This window comes from Eschscholzia californica, unplaced genomic scaffold (assembly GCF_041429995.1).
Source record: "Eschscholzia californica isolate CP2 unplaced genomic scaffold, dmEscCali1.0.p SCAF_3, whole genome shotgun sequence".
Taxonomy (NCBI): domain Eukaryota; kingdom Viridiplantae; phylum Streptophyta; class Magnoliopsida; order Ranunculales; family Papaveraceae; genus Eschscholzia; species Eschscholzia californica.
The window spans coordinates 57,859,832-57,877,542 of NW_028238420.1; the positions used below are offsets into that span (position 1 = coordinate 57,859,832).

The 17,711-nt window shown below is 41.0% G+C and overlaps 1 protein-coding gene across 1 annotated transcript; it reads left to right on the forward strand.

The window, feature by feature from the left end:
- The first annotated feature begins 787 nt into the window (after positions 1–787).
- Positions 788–17,116, forward strand: LOC147552392 (E3 ubiquitin-protein ligase UPL1-like). Its single transcript, XM_086666906.1, has 16 exons — positions 788–1,208; positions 3,097–3,192; positions 3,279–3,485; positions 3,737–11,731; positions 11,809–12,126; positions 12,480–12,681; positions 12,770–13,059; positions 13,144–13,436; positions 13,571–14,699; positions 14,804–14,950; positions 15,034–15,114; positions 15,298–15,523; positions 15,626–15,765; positions 15,933–16,039; positions 16,130–16,298; positions 16,696–17,116. Exons 1-15 carry the CDS (start codon positions 1,176–1,178, stop codon positions 16,230–16,232), a joined length of 11,367 nt encoding a protein of 3,788 aa, XP_086523032.1. The 5' UTR covers positions 788–1,175; the 3' UTR covers positions 16,233–16,298; positions 16,696–17,116.
- The last annotated feature ends 595 nt before the right edge of the window (positions 17,117–17,711 follow it).

A 17,711-nucleotide genomic window follows, 5' to 3' on the forward strand; every position in this document is an offset into this window, starting at 1 on the left:
CGTGTACAACCAATGCATAGGGAAAAAGAAAGGGTTATTTCCCTATCTTTGTGACCAGCTTCCTGCCTAACCCCTAACTTTATAAAAAATTCCTAAATGACCCCTTTTGTTAGTTACTGTTAGAACACCGTTAACCAGTCATCAACTCTCTCTCCTACGTCTCATCGCCTCTCTCTGCCACTTCATCTTCTCGCCACCTCATCTTCTCGCCACCTCATCGTCTTCTCCGGCGAAGGTCGCCGGCCGACCAATATCCGGCCGACGACCTTCAAACATAAAAAAAGGAAAAAATGTTTTTTTTTCTAAAAATCTCCTCTCTCTCTAAAAAAAGTTCTTTTTGTTCCTCCCTTTCTCTCTAAACAAATCTAGAGAGAGTGAGGTGGTTTACCAGATCAAAAGATCTGTTCAACTAGAAGGAAGCTACGGTCGAACAGATCTTCTGTTCGAGCAGAAGGAAGCTCTGTTCGAACATTTTTTTTAGAGAGAGAGGAGAGTTTTATTAAAAAAACATTTTTTTTTTTTTTTTTTTTATGTTCGGCCGACGACCTTCGCCGGAGAAGACGATGAGGTGGCGAGAAGATGAAGTGGCAGAGAGAGTTGATGACTGGTTAACGGTGTTCTAACAATAACTAACAAAAGGGGCCATCTCAGAATTTTTGATAAAGTTAGGGGCTATTAGGGATATAACCTAAAAAGAAATAGGTTGAGGTGTTGGGTGTGCTTTAGAAAAAAAGGGTGTGCCCAAATAACTTCCGTATACTTTTCCTTTTAACTTTATCTCTCTGCCGTGCTTCTCTTTTATTTCTGATTCTATTAAAACCGGATACTCTCTCTCTCTCTCTCTCTCTTATTTGCTTCTTCTTCTTCTTCCCCTTCTCTTTCATGTCAATTGGACTCTTTCTCTCTCTCTCTAGATCTGATTGACAATCAAAACCCTTAAATTTCTTCTCAAAAAGGTTTCGTCTTGTCTCTCACTCTCTCTTTCTTGCCTCTTCCTTCTCATATTTCATATCAACTACCCGATATCTTGGCCGAGAAAGAAGACAAATCCCTTCGTCACTCGATCAGTTTTAATTACCTTCGTACTCGAATTCTGATTGATCGTTAATCGACGATCGATTCTTTTAGGTTTTATTTTTTAAACATTCAGGCAATGCTTCTTCTGTAAATTCACCATGAAGTCCAAGAAAAGGAGGGTTTTTGAAGTGGTAAGTGGGTTTTTGTTTCATTATTTGGTTTTTATCTTTTCCCAATTTTTGAGTTCCGTTAAAAAGTTTTGATTCTAGCGGAATTTGTTTTAGGGTTTATGTTGTTTTCATGATTGATTGCTAGCTTAACTTACTTCTCATGCCTGCTTGTTGTGATTTTGATTTCTTAAGTACTTAACCAACCGGCTATCTATTGAAGAATTCTATTGTGCAAAATCGTTCCTTTTTGTCAATCGATATTAATTTTCTTATAGAACAAGTCGTCTAATATCTGAATTTTGGAATCCTGAGTATAGAGAATATGATATTATTACTATTGGAGTGTGGATTTTCTTAGGGTGAATTTTATTGCTTGTTAATTTTTTAAGTAACACGAGTTACTTTTTGAAATTAAACCAACTGGTTAAAAGACGACGATAATTAGATGAAGTCCTCAGTTCAATCAAAGGGCATCTTCTACTTGACACAGAATACTGTCCAATGCACTCAACGATAATTAGAGGAAGCTATAGCGTATGAATTGCGGTATTAGAAGTCTAATCAGAACAATGTCATGGAGCATGAGATTTTAGATCGATTAGGGTTTCATGGTTATACAAATTTAATATAACCCGAGCCGAGAGGAGAGGAGAGCTGCTAGAAAAGAGCAGGATATCGGAATTGAATCTCTTAACAAGTGAAGCAAAATAGCAAATTATGTGGTTTTCTTTTATATTTCGTTAAGCAAAATTCTGTAGAAGATGTTCGGTCAAATGAACGCTAATTTGATACAATTTGTTAGGGTAATCATTTCTTTTGTCTTTGTTTATACAATTTGATTTACTGTAAGTACCAACCTGTACTCCTTTTTGTTGTATCTAGTTAGACCTAACGTAGTGACATTAGTCAGGCGAAACAATTTGATTTACTGTAAGTACCAACCTGTACTCCTTTTTGTTGTATCTAGTTAGACCTAACGTAGTGACATTAGTCAGGCGAAGATTTATATCTTCTGCTTCAGGCATCTATTTCTTATTTGATATCTCGGTGGCAGGACGAGTGACATGATAAGGTATTCCTAGGAATAATCCTTCAACCATCTAATAATCAGGCTCCATTTTGTGTATCTTAGCCCATTAGTTTATGCCTATGTTTGACTTTTTTTTGGGATAAGGAGTGTTAGAGGCTTAGAGCTAATCTTCCCATAGCATTGACTAACTTCCACAGAACCGAAGAAAGGTAATCTCGACTGGCAAACACTTAACAAGAGGAAGAGTTCATATTAATTAATAGAAAGTATAATAGCCATAGAGCCCGAAAAACCAAACAAAAACACTAAAGATTATAATGATGCAACTAATGCCTCCAATTCATGGTAAGCCCTAACAGAAAATTTTGTGTCAAATTCTTTGCTTTTACCTAAATGATTAATGAATCTTTCACCTCCTTTTGGACCCTCCCAGCCATCCTATTCAACCACTTTTGAGATCACATATATCGTGTTTAGTTACTGGAAAAGATTTGTAAAGTTTAACTATCTGCAGGTTCCCTACTACTGACATGCCTGATTTTTTTGAGGAGCAAAGATGCTTGATATTGTTCTCATTGTGTATGTTTTCGATTGATTTTTTGATGCTAATGGTTTCTTTATAAAATGCAGCTCCTCTTTATATATTCACTTGACCAGTTGCGCTTTAGAAAATTTACTTCTTATTGTTCCGTATAGTTTTCTTATCAAGTTTTATAATTTCTTTTATCTAAGATTGCTATATTTGTTTTAGGCACTAAATGTCAGGGATTGAGTTAAAGGATACTAGTTTTGTGATTCAGTCATCTTCACTTACCCGAGGAGTATAATTTTCTAATATAATTTTTCACGCAATTCCTAAAATCTTTTGTTTGGTTTCAGCCTCCTAAAATCAGAACTTTCATCGACAGCGTTACTGCTATTCCACTTGAGAATATAGAGGAAAAGCTTAAAGGTTTTGTATGGGAGTTCGACAAGGTAGGATTTAAGCTTCACATTCCCTTATGTAATTATTTAAGACTTTTAGCATCAATTTAGCGAACTCGTTTCCTGTTTCTTGTCAGGGGGATTTTCATCACTGGGTTGATCTTTTTAATCATTTTGATTCATACTTCGAGAAGCACATAAAATCAAGGAAGGATTTGCATCTTGAGGATAATTTTTTGGCGGTTGATCCTCCCTTCCCTAGAGGACCTGTTCTTAGCATTCTCCATGTTATAAGAATAATTTTGGAGAATTGCACAAACAAGCACTTCTACAGTTCTTATGAAGTAAGTTTCCTTTTGTTAGTATGTTCTCTTCTTTTCTTTTTACTATTAAAGATTAGTAGGTAAATTTGTTGGACTATTTTTTTTTCTTGTGTGTAAGTTCAGTAGTTTACGGGTGGCACTTGCTTCACAACACTTGGTAATCTGCCAGTTCAAATCTTAAGTGTATTTAGCTACAATCTTAACTAAGATGTAATATTATCCACTTTTAGTCTTGCTCCTAATAAATGTTCTTCCTGCTTCTATATGTATAGCAACATCTTTCTACTCTACTTGCTTCAACTGATGTGGACGTGGTTGAGGCAAGTCTACAGACCTTGGTTGCATTCTTGAAGAAAACAATTGGGAAGTGCTCTATACGAGATGTAACTCTGAGTTCAAAGTTATTTGCTTTTTCCCAAGGTTGGGGATGCAAGGATGAAGGGCTTGGAATAGTTGCGTGCTCTATAGAGAATGGTTGTGATCCAGTTGCATGTGAGTTAGGTAGCACCCTCCATTTTGAATTCTATGCAGTTGACGATACATCAGAGGAGGCTACAACTACAAGCCAGACCGAAGGTTTGCAAGTCATTCATTTGCCTAACATCAACACTCGAGAAGGTAGTGATCTTGAGCTTCTTCATAGCCTTGTAGCAGAGTGGAATGTGCCTCCTAGTTTGAGATTTTCTCTTTTGACGAGATTGCGCTTTGCGAGGGCATTTGGATCTTTAGCTGCAAGACAGCAGTTTGTCCGTATCCGCCTCCTTGCCTTTGTAGTACTTGTTCAAGCAAGTCATGCTGCTGATGACTTGGTTGCTTTTTTCAGTAATGAGCCGGAGTTTGTCAATGAACTAGTAACCTTATTAAGCTATGAAGAGACAGTTCCTGAAAGAATTTGCAATCTTGGAATTCAAGCATTGGTTGCTCTTTGTCAAGACCGTTCACGCCAACCTACTGTTTTGAGTGCCGTGACATCAGGTGGACATCGTGGAATCCTAGCCAGTCTTATGCAGAAGACTATTGATTCTATTACCAGTGATAACTCAAAATGGTCTCTTGCTTTTGCTGAATCTTTGTTATCGCTTGTCACCGTATTGGTTTCATCGTCTTCTGGTTGTTCGGCTCTGCGTGAAGCAGGATTTATACCTACACTTCTTCCCCTTCTCAAAGATATGAACCCCCAACATTTACACTTGGTTAGTACAGCAGTTCATGTTCTGGAAGCCTTTATGGATTATAGTAACCCAGCTGCTGCATTATTCAGAGATTTAGGGGGTTTAGATGATACTATTACACGTTTGAAGATCGAAGTTTCTCACGTGGAGGAGCTGGGTTCAAAAAAACATTGTGAAGCTTCCCAATGTAGTAGGAAGGGGAAAGAAATAGTTGTGGATACATCAGGACAGGAGCTAGATAGTATGCAGCATCTATGTTCTGATGCGTTGGTTTCTTATCACCGAAGACTACTTATGAAAGCTTTACTGCGTGCTATATCTCTTGGAACATATGCCCCTGGAAGTGCTGCTCGAGTTTATGGCTCTGAGGAGAGTTTGTTACCTCATTGCTTGTGTATAATTTTCAAAAGAGCAAAAGATTTTGGTGGTGGTGTATTTTCTCTTGCAGCGACCGTCATGAGTGATCTCATTCACAAAGACCCAACTTGCTTTCCTGTCTTGGATGCTGCCAATCTGCCTTCGGCTTTTCTGGATGCTATTATGGATGGGATTCTTTGCTCTGCTGAAGCTATAACATGCATACCGCAGTGCTTAGATGCATTGTGTTTAAACAACAACGGTCTCCAGGCTGTGAAGGATCGCAATGCTTTGAGGTGTTTTGTTAAAATATTTACTTCCAGAATATACTTGCATGCCCTTAATGGTGATACTCCAGGATCTCTGTCTACTGGGTTGGATGAATTGATGCGTCATGCTTCATCTTTACGGGGTCCAGGAGTTGATATGTTAATTGAGATCTTGAGTACCATTTCAAAGATGGGAAGCGTGATGGGAGCTCCTTCTCAAACGATTGATTCTATGTGTTCTTCAACTCCAGTTCTTATGGAAACTGATGCAGATGAGAGCAGTCTGGTTTCAGTAGACAACGGAGAATCCTCTAAGATGAAGAGCTCTGACCAAACTACTGAGGCATCTTCTGATGGCCCGTTGGTGAATGTGGAGTCTACCCTTCCAGAATATATAAGTAATGTTGGTCGGCTTTTGGAAACTGTTCTCCAGAATGCTGACACATGTCGTATCTTTATTGAGAAGAAGGGTGTTGAAGCTGTGTTGCACCTGTTTACTCTGCCATTAAAGCCGCTCTCTGCTTCGATTGGTCAGAGTTTATCTGTTGCTTTTAAGAACTTCTCACCTCCACATTCCGCAGCTCTAGCTAGGAGTGTTTGCTCGTTTTTAAAGGAACATCTGAAGTTAACAAATGAATTATTATGTTCTCTTGCGGGATCACATGTAGCTAAGGTGGAGCCTGTGAAGCAAATGGAAGTGCTGAGATGTATTTCTAGTCTGGAAGGTCTCCTGTCTCTTTCCAATTTTCTGTTGAAGGTATCTAGTAGCATGATGTCTGAATTGGGTTCCGCTGATGCTGATATTGTGAAGGATCTCGGGAGGGCTTACAAGGAAATACAATGGCAAATGTCACTATCCAGTGACTCCAAGGTGGAAGAGGGGAGAGGTAATCAAGAGGTAGGAATCAAAGATGCTTCTTCATCGGGTGCTGCTGGAAGTGATGATGATGGAAACATTCCTCCAATGGTAAGATACATGAATAGTAGCAGTTCGCAGAATGGTTCTCGCCCACCCTGGAGCGGAGACCAGGAGTTGTTGTCTGTTGTTCGTTCAGGAGAAGGTATACACCGTCATGGTCGACACGGGCTGGCAAGGGTACGGGGTGGAAGGGTTGTTCGACGAATGGAGTCTTCAGATTTTGACTTAGAAGGTCCTAGAAATGCATCTGAGTATTCTTCTGTCCAAGATATTAAACTAAAAAGCCCTGATGATATTGTATTGGAGAATCTGAGCAAGGCTGCTCTCTCAATTCGTTCTTTTTACGCAACTTTAGTTAAAGGATTCATCAGTTCGAACCGCCGCAGACCTGACTCTGGTTCCCTGAGTTCTGCTGCTAAAAGCCTCGCTACTGCCCTTTCTAAAATCTTTCACGACGCCCTGAGTTTCTCTGGACATTCTACCTCTGCCGACCTTGACATGTTACTGTCAGTGAAGTGTCGTTATCTCGGGAAGGTCGTGGATGACATGGTAGCTCTAACTTTTGATAGCAGGCGGCGCTCATGCAATAATGTCCTGATCAATAACTTTTATGTCCATGGTACCTTCAAGGAGCTTTTAACTACATTTGAGGCTACAAGCCAATTGCTTTGGACTTTACCTTATTCTGTTCCTTTATCTGGGGTTTGTGAAGAAAAGGTGCGTGAAGAAGACAAATCTGATCGATCTTCTTGGTTGCTCGGTACATTACAGAGTTATTGTCGCATGCTTGAATACTTTGTTGATTCTGCTCTACTTTTGTCTCCGACATCTTCACATCAAGCTCAGCTGCTGGTTCAGCCTTTTGCAGCCGGATTATCGATTGGGTTGTTTCCTGTTCCAAGAGATCCAGAAGTGTTTGTTCGCATGTTACAGTCTCAGGTTCTTGATGTTGTCCTTCCTGTATGGAACAACCCCATGTTTCCTAGTTGCAGCCCAACTCTCATCATTTCCATGATTTCTATCATTACTCGTATATATTCTGGTGTGGGAGATGTTAAGCAGGGAAGAAATGGTATCCCAGGAAGCACAGTTCAAAGGTTCATGGCTCCTCCTCCTGATGAATCTACTGTTGCTACTATAGTTGAGATGGGGTTTTCTAGGGGCAGAGCGGTGGAGGCTCTGAGAAGAGTGGAAACAAACAGTGTGGAGATGGCCATGGAGTGGTTGTTTACCCATGCCGAGGATCCAGTACAGGAAGATGATGACCTCGCTCAGGCACTTGCTTTGTCACTTGGAAGTTCTTCGGAAACTTCGAAAGAGGATAATGCCGATAAGATGAAAGATGTGCTCACAGAGGAGAAAGCAACAGAAGCACCTCCAGTTGAGGATATTCTTTCTTCGACTTTGAAGTTATTTCAGAGTGGTGAATCTATAGCGTTCTCATTAACAGATTTGCTCGTGACACTTTCCAATCAGAACAACGGTAAAGATCGTCCAAGAGTTGTAACCTATCTGAGTCAGCAACTAAAACTTTGTCCCTCTGATTTTTCAAAGGATACAAGTCTATTATGTACACTATCACATATTTTAGCTCTACTTCTTTCTGAAGATAGCAGTACGCGAGAAGTTGCTGCTGAGAATGGTATAGTCTCTGCTGCAATAGGTATCTTGACAAGCTTCAATGCGAGAAATGATTTAGGAGAAGAGGTGCCAGTTCCTAAATGTATAAGCGCTCTGTTGCTCATCCTGGACATCATGTTGCAATCGAAGCACAAAGGTTTCTCCGGGTCCCCCGAGGGACCTGTAGCTGATTCAGATGAAAAACATGCTTCACTATCAGTTCTACCAGATGCGAAAGAAAGCAAGTGTGCTTCAGATGCCAATGAAAAAGAGTGCGGTAACGTATTTGAGAAAATATTAGGGAAGTCAACAGGTTACTTGACTTTTGAGGAGAGCCAGAGGGTGTTAGCAATTGCTTGTGAGTTTATAAAACAGCATGTCCCGGCCATGGTCATGCAGGCTGTTCTGCAATTATGTGCTCGATTGACCAAAACCCATGCTTTAGCTATAAAATTTCTGGAAAATGGTGGTTTGATTGCTCTTTTGAGCCTTCCAAGTAGTTGCTTCTTTCCTGGATATGACAGTGTATCATCTGCCATAGTTCGGCACCTGCTTGAGGATCCTCAAACCCTACAAGTAGCTATGGAGTTGGAGATTCGGCAAACTCTTACTGGCACCCTTAGTCGTCATGCAGGTCGCCTTTCGCCTAGGACATTTTTGACAGCGGTTGCACCTGTTATATCCAGAGATCCCGTGGTCTTCATGAGAGCTGCAGCTGCAGTTTGTCAATTGGAGTCATCAGGAAGCAGGATAAATGTGGTGTTATTGAAGGACAAAGAGAAGGACATAGATAAGGAAAAAGACAAATCAAAAACTTCTTTTGGTGAAGTTGGAGTATCTTCTAGTGATGGTGTTCGGTTTTCTGATAAGCAACATGATGGACTTGGTAAATGTTCCAAAGGGCACAAGAAGGTTCCACCAAATCTTATTCAAGTAATTGACCAGCTTCTGGAAATAGTAACAAGCTATCCTTCAGCTGAAAACCAGGAAGAGTATAAAAGTTTGTCAATCCCTATGGAAGTAGATGAACCTGCTAGGAGAAAAAAGGGTAAATCAAAAATTGAGGACACGAAGAAGGCGGAGAGCAATAGTGTTTCTGAAAAATCAGCTGGAATAGCAAAAGTCACGTTTGTCCTCAAGTTGTTGAGTGAAATTCTTCTTATGTATTTGCATGCAGTTGGGGTAATCCTGAAACGGGATCTGGAGAGTTCTCAAAGATCCTGTCAGATAGATGGTCCTGGACATGGTGGGGTACTGTATCATGTTTTACATCGATTACTTCCATTATCTTCTCAAAAAATTGCTAATGTAGCTGATGAATGGGTTTCAAAGTTGTCTGAAAAAGCATCATGGTTTTTGGTGGTGCTATCTGGTCGTTCTAGTGAAGGGCGCAGGCGGGTAATTAATGAAATTGCGAGGGCCTTGCGTACATTCTCAAACATGAAGAACAATTCGTCAAAGCACATTTTGTTACCAAATAAAAGTGTTTTAGCTATTGCTGATTTAGTTAATTCCATTCTGTCGAAAAATTCATCCTCCAGCAACTTGCCCGGTCCTGGTTGCTCGCCGGATGTAGCGAAGACCATGATTGATGCTGGGATGGTTCAATCTCTTACTAGTATTCTTCAGATAATTGATTTGGACCATCCTGATGCTCCAAAAGTTGTGAATCTTATACTCAAGGCCTTGGAAAGCTTAACGAGGGCAGCTAATGCTAGCGACCAGATGTTTAGGTCTGATGGGTCCAAGAAAAAAATTACTGGTACAAATGGGAGAAATGGAGATCAAACAAATGCATCTTCAGCCAATGCAATGGTGGACACTAATGAGAACCAGAGCGGTCAAAATGAAGGCAATGATGCACTGCCAATTGATCAGCAGCTTCATAGTACATCTCACAGTGGTGGCGACCATGGGGCAATCCCAAATCAGTCTATGGATCATGATATGACAATGGAAGTGGCAGATACCATAACCACCAATCCCCCAGTGGAACAGAGGAGAGAGTTCATCCTGGAGGAAATGGAAGAAGGTGGTTCGCTGCAGAATGTTGACGGAGTTGAGATGACTTTCCGGGTGGAGCACCGGGCAGATGATGATATGGGGATTGAAGATGACGACGACATGGGAGATGACGATGAAGAGGATGATGAAGACGAGGAAGAAGATATAGCGGAAGATGGTACTGCACTAATGTCACTAGCAGACACTGATGTAGAGGACCGTGATGATAATGAACTTGGGGATGATTACAATGACGAGTTAATTGACGAAGAAGAAGATGATTTCCATGAAAACCGTGTAATAGAAGTAAGGTGGAGAGAAGGCGTTGATGGTTTAGATCATCTGCAGGTTCTTGGGCGACCTGGAGCTGCAGGTGGCCTCATCGATGTTTCTTCAGAACCTTTTCAGGGGTTAAATGCTGATGACATATTTGGTTTTCAGAGGCCTTCAGGTGCTGATAGACGTCGTCAAACTGGTAATAGAACTCTCCTTGAGCGATCTGGTCTAGATGGAGGTGGTTTTCAGCATCCACTCCTCCTGAGACCATCTCAATCAGGGGATCCAGTTGCGTCAATGTGGTCTTCGTCTGCGAACACATCCAGAGATACTACAGAAAACTTACATGTTGGAAGTTTTGATGCTACTCACTTCTATTCGTTTGATGCTCCTGTTCTTCCATCAGAACATGCATCGACTCTTTTCGGTGAACGGTCAGTTGGTGCGCCACCACCTCTCATTGATTTTTCTCTAGGGATGGATCCATTACATTTAGGAGGTCGACGGGGACCTGGTGATGGGCGTTGGACTGACGATGGTCGCCCTCAGGGTGGTGGTCAAGCTGCTGCTATCGCGTATGCGGTAGAAGAAAATTTTGTATCTCAGTTGCGCAGTGTGACTGCTGTGAATAATCCACCTCAAAGGCAGTTAGGGAGCTCAGGAGCCGAGGAAAATACACAATCAGGTGTCCCACCATCCGACATCGTTAGCCAACTACCGGTAGCAGGTAACAACATTGACAGTCAACAAAGTGCAGCTCAAAATCCAGAAGTTAGCACTGACTCCACACAAAATCAAGAGGTAGAAAGAGAATCTCACTTTCCTGAATCATCCTGTGAACCAGTTATTGCTGAGTCATTTGGCAGGGAGGCAGGTGAGAGATTAGAAGTGAATGAATGCATGCCAAGACATCAGAATGAATCAAACATTATAGAAAATGGAAGTGAAAGCATGGCTATTGGTGACGGTGATGATGCTTCCAGCGTAGCAGTCATCGAGTTAGCTACACCATTAATTGACACACACATTTTAGACGCTGAGAGTCTAGGTGGTCCTTTAGATCAGCATGTTCCATCGGTTGGTGATGGAGTTACTGTTGGACCTTTCAGGACGGATAGCCAGTCCAGTAATTATGCACGTCTAGATTCTGGGTCAGAAATGCTCGACGCAGGTGATGGTCAAGCTTCATCGGTTCATCTAGATGCTGATGTTGATGGTGCAGCCACTGAAGATATTCAAGCTGAGCATGTGATGCCCGACTCTGATGCTGGAATGCATGAGTCACCCGCTGGACCTAGTCCTCCAGTGGCACAAGATGCTAATCAGGCTGATCAAACCAGTATGAACAATGAAGCTTCCAGTACAAATACTATTGATCCAACATTCTTGGAGGCATTGCCCGAAGATTTGCGGGCTGAAGTACTTGCTTCCCAGTTAGCCCAACCTGTTCAAGCCCCAACTTACACACCACCCTTAGCAGAGGAAATTGACCCTGAGTTCTTAGCTGCTTTACCTCCAGATATCCAAACAGAAGTTTTAGCACAGCAACATGCACAAAGGGTTATGCAGTCTCGGCAAGCTGAAGGTCAAGCAGCTGACATGGATAACGCTTCAATTATAGCTACATTCCCTGATGATCTGCGTGAAGAGGTCTATATTTTGAACACTGCATTTGTTTGTTTCTTAATTGAATTCTAGTAATTTTTTGTCTTCTGCTTCTCTTCCAGGTTCTGTTGACTTCTTCAGAAGCAGTTATATCTGCTCTGCCTTCTCCTTTGCTTGCTGAAGCCCAGATGCTAAGAGACAGGGCAATGAGTCATTATCAGGCTCGCAGCCTTTTTGGAGGCGGTCACAGACTTAGTAGTAGGAGGAATATTATAGGCTTTGATAGGCAGGCTGTGATGGACAGGGGTGTAGGAATTACAATAGGTCGAAGAGCAGTTTCAGCCCTTGCAGATAGCTTGAAGGTGAAGGAAATTGAAGGTGCACCTCTTATGGATACAGATGCTCTGAGAGCTCTGATTCGGCTCCTAAGGTTAGCACAGGTAATGTTCTACTTGATCAAAAGCTTTTGCGTTAGGAAATTTTACTTCCTACTGACCAAAAACATATCTGCAGATACATTATGTTGATTAAGCTTTGTAGTTTGTATGTATGTGGTAGTGTCTTCCATGCCTCCAATGGTTAGATGCACTAATGATAAAAGAAGGGTAAAATTTGGGTTTACATTCCATAAGAGTCATAATGCTTTTCAGTGGAGTTTATTCACTATCGGCAGTTTGGACTAACCTCTTGTCGTAGTTGGGACTTTCTTTTCATCATTTTCTTTTATTGTACTGCGTAACTGACCTGAACTTTGTTTTCTTTCTTTTTCCCTTTTTCGCCTCTGCATGAGAAGCCCCTTGGAAAAGGCCTTCTTCAAAGACTCTTTTTAAACCTGTGTTCACATAGTGTTACAAGGGCAATTCTACTTCGCCTTTTGCTTGATATGATTGCACCTGAAGCTGAAGGTGTGACTCGCGGATCAGCAATAGTTAGTTCTCAGAGACTTTATGGATGTCAGTGGAATGTCGTATATGGTCGATCACAACTTTCAGATGGTACTTTTTCTTGATTGACCATTAGATATGCTTTCAGGTAATCTATAGTCTAGACTCATTAGCTTGTGTTTTTCTTGTTTATATGAAGGTCTTCCACCCTTGGTGTCCCGTCGCATTCTTGAGACACTGACATATCTTGCAGCAAGTCATCCGGAAGTGGCACATATCCTTTTCTATTTTGATTCTCCTTCGATCCCTGAGTCTCCAACTGCAGTACATTCAGACACTAAGAAGGGGAAAGGTAAAGAGAAAATACTTGAAGGAGCTCCATCATCCAACCCCCTGCAGAACTCCCACAAAGGGAATATACCCTTAATATTACTGCTGAAGCTCTTGAGTCGACCTCTATTTCTACGCAGTAATGCTCATCTTGAACAGGTGCCTTTTGACATCTTGATTGAAGTATTTTCATCTCATTAAGAGTAGATTGTGAGATTTCTTATCCTAGAGCTGGCTCTGCAGGTTATGGGGCTGCTTCAGGTAGTTGTTTATAAAGCAGCTTTGAAGGTCGAATGCCAGCCTCATTCCAGACAACCTGCACCAGATTCCCAAGCTCAACCTGGCAATGGCGGATTGGAGGATATTCAACAAGATCCTCCTACTTCTGAACCTAATTCCAATCAAGAGATGAATAAAGATAGCAGCTGTGAGGTATCCACATCGGACGTCAGGAGCACTATTAATCCATATGATGTTTTCTTGCAGCTACCTGAGGCTGACCTGCGGAACCTATGTGGCCTTCTTGCTCACGAGGGGTAACTTTCATTAGATACTCTTAATTTTGAAATGCTACAAGAAATTTTGTTACATCATATGTTAGTTTCCTGGTCGTTTTCTTATGTTGTGGAAAAGCTTGGTTACTAATATGAACTGGTTCTTCATGAATTAGGCTTTCAGACAAGGTCTATTCACTGGCTGCTGAGGTAACAAAGAAATTAGCGTTCATTGCTGGCCCACATCGGAAGTTATTTACGTCAGAGTTAGCAGGTTTAGCTCAGGCTTTGAGTAGTTCAGCTGTGAATGAACTTGTTACTCTGAGGAGCACAAACATGTTAGGTCTGAGTACTGGTTCCTTGGCTGGGGCTGCAATTTTACGCGTTCTACAAGCGCTGCATACTCTAACTTCACTGACTTTGGAGACAAATAAGGGTCAAGAGAATGATGGACAGCAGGAAGAGCAAACCATCATGTGGAAGTTAAATGTAACACTTGAGCCTCTTTGGCAAGAACTAAGTGATTGCATAAGCATGACCGAGACGAAGCTGGGGCAGAGCCTTATTACTTCTCCTATATCAAATCCAAATGGTAGGGATCCTGTTGGAAGTGCATCTTCTATGTCGCCTCCTCTTCCTCCTGGCACTCAGCGACTCTTGCCATTTATTGAGGCTTTCTTTGTGTTGTGTGAGAAGCTGCAAGCAAACCCTGCTACCGTGCAGCAAGAACAAGTGAACATCACTGCTACAGAAGTCAAAGAGAGTGCAGGAACTTCATTGGGTTTAGAGAAATGTGGCGCTTCTGTTCAGAGGCGAGCTGATGGTTCTGTTACATTTGCAAGGTTTTCTGAGAAGCATAGACGGCTTTTGAATGCTTTTATCAGACAGAATCCAGGCTTGCTGGAGAAATCATTATCTATGATATTGAAGGCACCACGGCTGATTGATTTTGACAACAAGAGAGCGTATTTTCGCTCAAGAATCAGGCAGCAGCACGCGCAGCACCCTTCTGCCCCAGTGCGCGTAAATGTTCGGCGTGCCTATGTTCTTGAAGATTCCTATAATCAGTTGCGGATGCGGCCAGCTCAGGATTTGAAGGGGCGGTTGACTATCCAGTTTCAGGGTGAGGAGGGCATTGATGCTGGTGGTTTGACTAGAGAATGGTATCAATTGTTGTCTCGGGTAATATTTGATAAAGGAGCTTTGCTTTTCACCACTGTGGGGAACAATGCAACTTTCCAACCAAACCCCAATTCCGTGTATCAAACTGAACATCTTTCTTACTTCAAATTTGTTGGGCGTGTGGTAATTCTCCTTAGACACTTCATAGTTCTTAGTAGATATCTTTGCTCGAGTCTAATTGTCATTTGGAAGCTTTTGTCTAGTGTCTCTGATGATGACCCTTACAGGTTGCCAAGGCGCTCTTTGATGGCCAACTTTTGGATGTTTATTTTACTCGGTCCTTCTACAAGCACATTCTTGGTGTAAAAGTGACTTACCATGATATAGAGGCTGTTGACCCTGATTACTACAAGAATTTGAAGTGGATGCTGGAGGTTTGTGTTTTCATTAATCCTAAATCTAGTTATTCTTCTATACAAGCATCTCAAATGGGCTATAATTTGTGTTTTCTCTCCAGAATGACGTTAGTGACATACCTGACTTGACATTTAGCATGGATGCTGATGAGGAGAAACATATTCTCTACGAGAAAACTGAGGTATGAAAATGGTAATTGATAGACAGTAGAAGTATTTTTGGCCTTGAAAGTAAGCTGTCGGATCCTGGTGAACTGGTGACGCTTCTGATTTTCCAGACCTGTAGTATCATCTCCATTATCTAAGTTAAGATCTTCATCTTAGCATTTGCTGATTCTGTGAAAATTCGTCTTTTGTTGGATAAGGTGACCGACTATGAACTTATACCCGGAGGAAGAAATATCAGGGTCACGGAAGAAACAAAGCATGAGTATGTAGATCTTGTGGCTGGACACATCTTGACTAATGCTATTCGTCCTCAAATCAATTCCTTCCTAGAAGGTTTTGAGGAATTGGTTCCGAGAGAGCTTATTTCAATTTTTAATGATAAAGAGCTTGAACTGCTAATAAGTGGGCTTCCTGAAATCGACTGTGAGTTGTCTTGTCTTATTATCCTGACACATTTTCTCCTTGGCCACAGTTTTCTTTACCTTTCTGTTTTCCTTCTTTAATAATATATTGTCTATTCCTCAGTGGATGATCTGGTGGCGAATACTGAGTACACTGGGTATACAGCTGCATCTAGTGTTGTTCAGTGGTTCTGGGAAGTTGTCAAAGCATTCAGTAAGGAAGACATGGCAAGATTGCTTCAGTTCGTCACCGGGACATCAAAGGTAGATGCGATGGGTCACTTAGAACTTCTCATGGATAAAAATCACTTTTGACAAAGTGTTCCCTTTCTGTTCTTTAGATTTTTCGAAAATAAGCAAAAGTTGCAACTACATGAATATAAGCAGAATTGTAGAAATTGTAAGATAAACACTAGTGCTGGTCCTTTCAGGTACCCTTGGATGGTTTCAAAGCTCTACAGGGTATCTCCGGCCCTCAACGGTTTCAGATTCACAAAGCATATGGAGCACCAGAAAGGTTGCCATCAGCTCATACATGGTTAGTGTTGAAAATTCTACTCTTGCTCTTAAGCCGGACAGTTGCTAGCATTTACCGCGTTCAAGCTCTGACACTTTCCTCGTCTTTCAGCTTCAACCAACTAGACCTTCCTGAGTATTCCTCTAAGGAACAGCTTGAAGAACGATTACTGCTCGCTATTCATGAAGCTAGTGAAGGTTTTGGCTTCGGTTAACAAAGTTCCTTGAGATGACTTTATGACAGAGAAGCGCCCAAGCTCTGTGGGAGTTGCCATGTACAGGTATATCCATCTACTCAATGCTCAGTTAATACATCAATGATGTTTATCATTGAAGGATTTCGTATGATGTATCCGTATAATTTATTCTTGAGAAATTCAAAAACATTATTAGATGAGCCGCTTGGCAAGAAATCCTAATACTTAATCAACTGTCAGCATTGCTAAACTATGATTAAAACTGTAAATGAATCACTGCTCCGTTGCAAACCATATTTGACCTTTGCTGTTTCATTGATTGACGCGGAGTACACTCACATCCATGTTTCCGCATATGTATTTATATATATATGTGTGTGTGTGTGTGTGTATTATGTACATATAATGCGTGTAATATGTTCAACTCAGTGAACATTGGGAGATTATGTTTGAAGTCAAAGGTGTCTGTGGTTTCTTACAGATACAGATGCGACCGTTTAAGGTTGACAAAGAAAATCATGACTTGGGCAAAGATTGGAATTCAGAGGCGAAAGTGTTAAATGGGGGGTCAATTTCATCTCATAGTGGAAATTTCTTACAGACAGTCGGCATCATACAAGTACCGTTAATCTGCTTCCGAGTCGACGAGATAGTAACTGCAGCAGTAGTTTGGCAGCTATATTCAAATTTAGATTCTTACTTTAGTTATTTGTTTTTTTAGGTATTGGGCTCATCAGTATCACCCAACAGTAGAGTCTCCCTCTCCCTCTTATATGGTGGCAAAATTCACACATTGTTGCCTGTTATGGGGTTTCTGGATACCTTTTGTTATGAATCTTGTTGGTCTCTGATATTAAGTATTGAATAAAAAATACAGATCTAAATGGTTTTTTGGGGCTTAATTTCTTCCATCATCTTCTTCTGTCTGTTGATTTTGGTATTTTTTTTGCATGGAAGTTGTTTCTTAATATTCATATGCAGATCACAAATCTCAACATGGAGAACCCACATTGGAACTACAAAAGAAAACATAAAGAAACAAACAAGGTGGTGTGTCCGGCACTTCCTGCGATGTTTTGTTCTGTTAACCACCTTATTATATGCCGCTAATGAAGGCGCTACTATAGTAGTTTGTTCTTATGGCCTCGAGGGCATAGTGACCAACCAAATATATATATATATATATATATATATATATATATATATATATATATATAGTTGTTGGGTTGGTTAGGCAATGGCAGAGACAGAATATAGCAGCTGATGATTGTAGTATACACAATAATTGAAGAGACAGACTGGGGGAGGTGTTTCCCTTAGGTTTTCTTTTATTATAATACATTCACCACAAGCACAACTCTAAGGTGTAGTAGTAAGTCAGATCTGAAATCTGATTCAAGATCTGAATTCACTTGAGTCAGTTTTCAGAATGTTCTTCTTAAAATAATAATAGTATAGTTTTAAAGTTTGTAAGAGCTACAAATTGAATCAGGCAAT

What these genes read in the sequence shown, in the direction of transcription:
- LOC147552392 (XM_086666906.1), top strand. Translation starts at nt 1,176, where the DNA reads ATGAAGTCCAAGAAAAGGAGGGTTTTTGAAGTG. An exon ending in TTGTATGGGAGTTCGACAAG is followed by an intron (nt 3,193 to 3,278) that starts GTAGGATTTAAG and finishes GTTTCTTGTCAG; the next exon opens with GGGGATTTTCATCACTGGGT. An exon ending in TTGCCATCAGCTCATACATG is followed by an intron (nt 16,040 to 16,129) that starts GTTAGTGTTGAA and finishes CTCGTCTTTCAG; the next exon opens with CTTCAACCAACTAGACCTTC.